The 6,146-nt window shown below is 40.9% G+C and overlaps 1 protein-coding gene across 5 annotated transcripts in view; it reads left to right on the forward strand.

Annotated features, from left to right (window-relative positions):
• The window catches only part of AMPD3 (adenosine monophosphate deaminase 3), a 50,716-nt gene extending 49,115 nt beyond the window's left edge, over positions 1–1,601 (forward strand). For all 5 annotated transcript variants that reach the window (XM_073347567.1, XM_073347566.1, XM_073347564.1 and 2 more), the window contains exon 15: positions 644–1,601. In XM_073347567.1, the coding sequence (XP_073203668.1) occupies positions 644–856 (213 nt within the window). In that variant the 3' untranslated portion in view covers positions 857–1,601. The remainder of the gene's footprint in view (positions 1–643) is intronic.
• The last annotated feature ends 4,545 nt before the right edge of the window (positions 1,602–6,146 follow it).

A 6,146-nucleotide genomic window follows, 5' to 3' on the forward strand; every position in this document is an offset into this window, starting at 1 on the left:
CATCCTCTGGTGGGCTGATGTGACCACTGTCGTCATTTTTTCCCCAAAAAATAAAAAAATGGCAACTTGCCAAGGGTATCTAAATCTCTCTTCTTAAACTCCTGAGGTGGTAAGTTCCTGAGGCAAAGCCCAACAAAACCAAAGGGGCTTCCCATTAACTTCAGTGGGTTTTGGGTCAGGCTGTAACAGAGCAGCTTTACTATCATAGCTAATAGAAGAAAAATACACACATGAGCATGTCACATATTCTGCTCTGATAGAAAGCTATTGTGTAAACCAGCTCATATAAGACCAAAGAACTCTGCTGAGGCTAGTGGCATTAACTTTTTAAAGGATTCTAACTTTAAGTAAAAAGGTAATTGAGGAGAAATGGAAAAACAGATAGGCGGGAAAAAAGCATATCTTGGTTGAACCAACCGGCATTGAACTGCATTGGCAAAGCAGCTTAATACAAGCAAGCTACCTACATAAGAAGAGGGTGAATGGCTAAACATCATAAACTACATGGCCAGCTCATTTGTGGGTTCTTTTCACTTATCCTCAGTGCCATTCACTTGAAAAGATGCTTTTACTTATAGTAAAAAATCAAAAGTAATTTAAAACTGATTTTTCCATAATGCTTTAAACTTTATTTTGTTCCCAGGAAAAACAAAAATTCTTAGGGGTAAATTATTATAAAGAAGGGCCTGCAGGAAATGACATTCGAAAGACAAATGTGGCACAAATCCGAATGGCTTTCAGGTATGAGACACTGTGTAATGAGCTCAGCTTCCTGTCTGACGCAATGAAATCAGAAGAGATTACAGTTCTATCTAAAGAGTCACAGCACCAAGAAACAAGCCAGTCTTCCTCCTGACCCTGTGCATTTACCATCTGCTTTTTAATAATGAATCTGTGATTGACAGCTGCTGAGATACAACTGTTTGAACAATACAGAGAAAAGTATATATGGGAGATGGAGTTAAACAGTGTGTGAAGTTATTTTCTGTTGCATTACACTCTTTAATGTAATATCAGTTTGTACATGCATTAGGCTATGTAAGACTGCAGTAAACACGTCAGCTGAGAACTGTGCATCATTTATGCTGTATACTGCGTTTTAATTGTGCTTTGCAGTGTGGTTTTAAAACCAATCATATTAATAATGCTTGCATCTGTGATCTATAGTATTCTACTGCAAACACAAGATGCATGATGACAGCAGATGCTGGTAGGAAACATGCACCTGTTTTTTGTCATGACAGTAGTCAGTGGCAGTCATACCAAACAGCATTTTTAAATTTAGCCCTTGGTTAATTAGCAGATTGTATGATGCACACAATGATGAGCTCACTTTCATTATGGAAAATATTTGGAGACATTCTCCAACCTGTACATAAAGTATTCAGTAATGATCTTAGAAACAAGATGTTACCAGATAACTATTGCATATCTTTTTCATCATTATGAATTAGTTAAAACAGTTCCATCGTGTCATTCTTATCACCCAGTATTTTGGGGTAAGTGTGAAAAATAGAAGCTTACATCTTTTTGCTAATGAAAAAGAAAATTGTGTGAAAATGACTGTACATCTTAAACATATAATAAAATGACTTTTCAAACATTTTTAGCTTCAATATGAAAGCACTGCCTTGAAAATGGAGAACAGCTTTTGATTACAAGTTCCTTAGAAGAAGCTCTTTCCCATTTTAGGATGTAGGGATGGAAGAGACCTCACAAGGTAATCTAATCCATGCCCTGCAACCCAAGACAGGACTAAACATACCTTGCCCATTCCTGAGAGATGTTTGTCTAACCTTGTTCTTTGTGAGATCAGATGAGGATTCCACAATCACCTTAGGTAGCCTGTTCCAGTGCTTACCTTGTAGGTAGAAAGTTCTTCCTAATATCTAACCTGAATCTCCCTTGCTTCAAAGAACCCTTTTAACATATACCTGATATGAGACCGCAGAAGTTGATACATGCCACTCATCTGCATTACTGTGTCATTTCTTTTTTTATCTATTTCACTCAAATGTTAGTGGAGCAGTTCTTGCCTGGTTGCATCATCTCCAGTATAACAATAGACTCTTTAGACTAGCAGAGAAAGGTATAACACAGTCCAATGGCTGGAAGTTGAAGCTAGACAAATTCAAATTGGAAATAAGGCATACTGTTTTAACAGTGAGAGTAATTAACCATTGGAACAATTTCCCAAGATGCAGAGAGAGGGAGTAAAATATCAATTCAGAACACTTTTCTGGGTATCCCTTGATTGTTTTCAAGAATAGTGTTGTGTTATTTTTATTGGTGCTATGAATAAACCATATTGATTATTTTCAGCTGAAATTCCCCCCCCCTTGCCAATGCACCAAATCCTTTTATCATCATACAAATGCTATTTATAATTTCATTAAATGAAGTAATTTTTTTTTACAAACTGACTGATAAATCTCAAAGGAGGTCATAGGATTGTAGATATGTAGGGCTGGAAGGGACATCAAGAGGCCATAAAGTCCAGCCCCCTGCACTGAGGAAGAACCAAGTAAATCTAGACCATCCCCTGAGAGGTATTTGTCCAACCTATTCTTAAAAATCTCCAATGATGGGGATTTCATAACCTACCTTGTAGGCTTATTCCAGAACTTAACTACCCTTATCATTAGAAAGGTTGTCCTAATATCAGATTAAGCCCATTACTTTTTGTTCTACCTTCAGTAGACATGGAGAACAATTGATCACCCTGTCCTCTTTATAACAGCCCTCAGCGTATTTAAAGATTGTTATCAGGTCCCCTCTCAGTCTTATCTCAGGATTAAACATACCCATTTTTTTAACCTTTTCTAATAGGTAAGGGTTTCTAAACTTTTTATGACTTTTGTTGCTCTCTTCTGGACCCTCTCTTCAATTTGTCCACATCTTTCCTAAAGAGTGTTACCCAGAATTGGACACAGTACTACCTTTGAGACCTCACCAGAGCCACATAGAGTGGGACAATTACCTCCCCATCTTAGGTAGGACACTTCTATTAATACATCCCAGAATTATATTAGCTTTTTTGCAGCTGATTGCATTGTTGAGTCTTATTCAATTTGTGATTGACTGTAACCCCCAGATCCTTTTCAGTGGTACTGCCACCTTACCACTTAGTCCTATTTTGTAGTTGTGCATTTGATTTTCCCCTTCCTTGTACTTTTCTTTATTCAGTATCATATTGATTTCAGACCAATTCTCCAATTTGTCAAGGTTGTTTTGAATCCTTTCCTCCCAAGTGCTTGCACCCCTCCACCGTTGGTGTCATCTGCCAATTTTATAAGCACACATCCCACACCATTGTCCAAGCCATTAATGAAAATATTGAACAGCATTAGATCCAGGACTGACCCTGCAGGACCCCCCCCCCCAACTACATCCTCCCTGTTTAACAGCAAATCCTTGATAACTACTCTTTGATTATGATCTTCCAATCAGTTTAGTAATTTCAGCTAGACACATTTCCCTAAGTTGCTTCTGAGATCATCATGTAGGACTGTATCAAAAGACTCACTAAAATCAAGATGTCACATATCTACTAGGCCAGTAACCCTGTCAAGGAAGGAAATTAAGTTGGTTTAGCATGACTTATTTTTCACAAATCCATGCTGACTAGTACTTATAACCTTATTAATCTCCAAGTACTTACAAATGTATTGTTTAATAATTTGTTCCAGTAGCTTTCCAGGTATTGAGGTTAGGCTGACTGGTGCATAGGTCCTTGTTGTTCCCCTTTTTAAAGATAGGTACCATATTTGCCCTTCTCAAGTCTTCTGGGACCTCACCTGTCTGCCAGTTCTCAAAAATAATTCCTACAAGTTCTGATATTGCTTTAGCTAGTTCTTTAAGTACTTGTGATGGCATGGATTCCCCACAGTAGCCCTGCAAGAACTGAATTAAGCCAGGTGGGCCTAATCAGCTAATCAGGCTGCAAACAGGAGATTTAGGCTGGAAACAGTTAAGTAAGGACAGGCTCATTTATGCAGGAAGAAGGGGCTATTGCTGGGAAAAGCTGCAGGGAAATACGCTGCAGTCACTCTCTGAGTGAAGGGAGTTAGAGGCTGGCAAACCCAGAGAGGGAGGAAAGTCAGATATGTAGGAAGGAGCCCAGAGAAACAGCAGCAAGAGATGGGACTGTGGCTGCTTGTTATAGGGCCCTACGGCTGCAACCCAGGGTGAGCTTGGGTTCCCCTACCAGCCACTGACGAATGGCAAGGGCACTGGAGGTGCCAGCTGGACAACAGGTCTAGAAAGACTGAATTCCCCACAAGGAGAGGACTCTAGTCATCTGGCCAGAGAGGAAGCTACAGACCTGGGAGCAAGCAGGGCAGCAGAGCAAAACAGGACAGGAGAAGATAACAGGGAGAGCAAAAGCTGGTGGATCTAATCCCACCCAGGATGGCCAGCAGGAGGTGCCACTGGTGTTCTTCCTACATCACACTCAAATCATTTGCAGGAAGGTTCTCTAGGTTCTTATACAAGCTACGTAAGTGCGATAGGAGTACTTAGGTCCAAAGCATACATCTCTGACCTGGCTCTAGCAAAGCTTTCCCATTGTGTACTTGCTTTGTTTGACAGATTAAGGTACTCACTCTGCCAACAGAAAATAGATGAGGAGGTTGCCCAGGGCTACCTCCTCTTAATTTAGTGCCACTGAAGTCAAATATACTGATTTACCCTGCTTGAGAGTCTAGCCTTATTTAAGAGTGGTTCTCAACAAGGGGTCTGGGGCCCTCTGGGTTTCAAGGAGTTCATCAACTATGGCTAGCATTAGATTTGCTAGAGCCCAGGGCAGAAAGTCGAAGTCCTGCCAGAGAGGACTGCAGCCCTGAGCCCTGCCACCTGGAGCTGAAGCCAAAGGCTGAGCAACTTTGTGTTGCCTCCTGCGGTGTGGGGCCCTGGGCAACTGCCCTCCTTGAGACCCCCTAACATCACCCCTGGCTTTTATATGCAGAAAACAGTTGTAGCACAGCTGGGCCATGGAATTTTTATAGCATGTTGGGGCAGGGGGGCAGGAGCTCAGAAAGAAAAAGCTTGAGAACCCATGATTTAAAACATACTTTCAAAGATTGTACAAGACCCAAAGTTTGTAATTCATACAAAATGTTTAAAAATGAGTTAAGGTAGTTGACAAAACAGAAAACTAATTACTTTCTACATCTCATTCTACCTGAAGTAAAGAACATTCCTTAACTTAAAAGGATTTTGTTTACTTCAGCAGGAACAGGGCAAGAGTCTATCAAATACATTAGAGCAATAAAATAAGTTTTCTAAGATGTAAACAAAAGCTTCCATAACATTCCTCTACTTCTCTACACAACAAGCAAATAAGAGATATGGATTTGGCCTGGACCCATCAACCCTAACTACACTAAAATCATGCATCTAATTTCCCCAAACACTGTGCCCTGCAAATTACCCACCATATAATAGTGTACATGGGGGGATAATAGCACAGTGTAACACTCCTTTCCATGGTCCCAAGTGATCTGAATGTGGAGGACTCTCCTACAGCTGGATTGCCTAGTCTTCCTCTAAAAAGTCTAAGGGTGTATGTTGGAAGTGCAAGTCCCATCAGTGGGGGCTTGAGCTATGGGGACAAGAACATATGGCAAAGCCTTAAGGAGTGCAGGTTTTGGGTCAAAAGTCCCTGCTTGTTTCTCAAGAGTGAACAATGTGCAACTGAACTGCATGAGACCACCTATCTGGCATTAAGAGATTACATAAACCTTCAACTAAGTCTTATTTCACATTTCATAATGGGCATGTGAGGCCATGTACTTATCTGTAAGTCAGTTTTCTTATATTGCCAGCACTAGCTCACAGAAGAATGAGGGGTAAAGCTCCATGTAAGGGCCTGACCTGGCAAGTTATATGCTTCCATCCCCCCAGAACCGGCAGTTCAATATTTTAACCTTTAGAACTTACTGGTGAGCCTGTAAGTGCATACAACACACTAAAGAAGTGCACTTCAGAGAGGCTCAGAGTCTGGGTCAACAGACTTGGGCTTGCAGGGCTGCTGCTACAGTGCTAAAAATAGCAGTGTAGATGTTTGGATTGGAGCAGTCTCTGACACCTGGTGAAGGGAGAGGGTCTCAGAGTCTGATCTGCAGCCCTAGCCTGAACATCTCCAT

This window comes from Lepidochelys kempii, chromosome 6, assembly GCF_965140265.1.
Source record: "Lepidochelys kempii isolate rLepKem1 chromosome 6, rLepKem1.hap2, whole genome shotgun sequence".
NCBI lineage: Eukaryota > Metazoa > Chordata > Testudines > Cheloniidae > Lepidochelys > Lepidochelys kempii.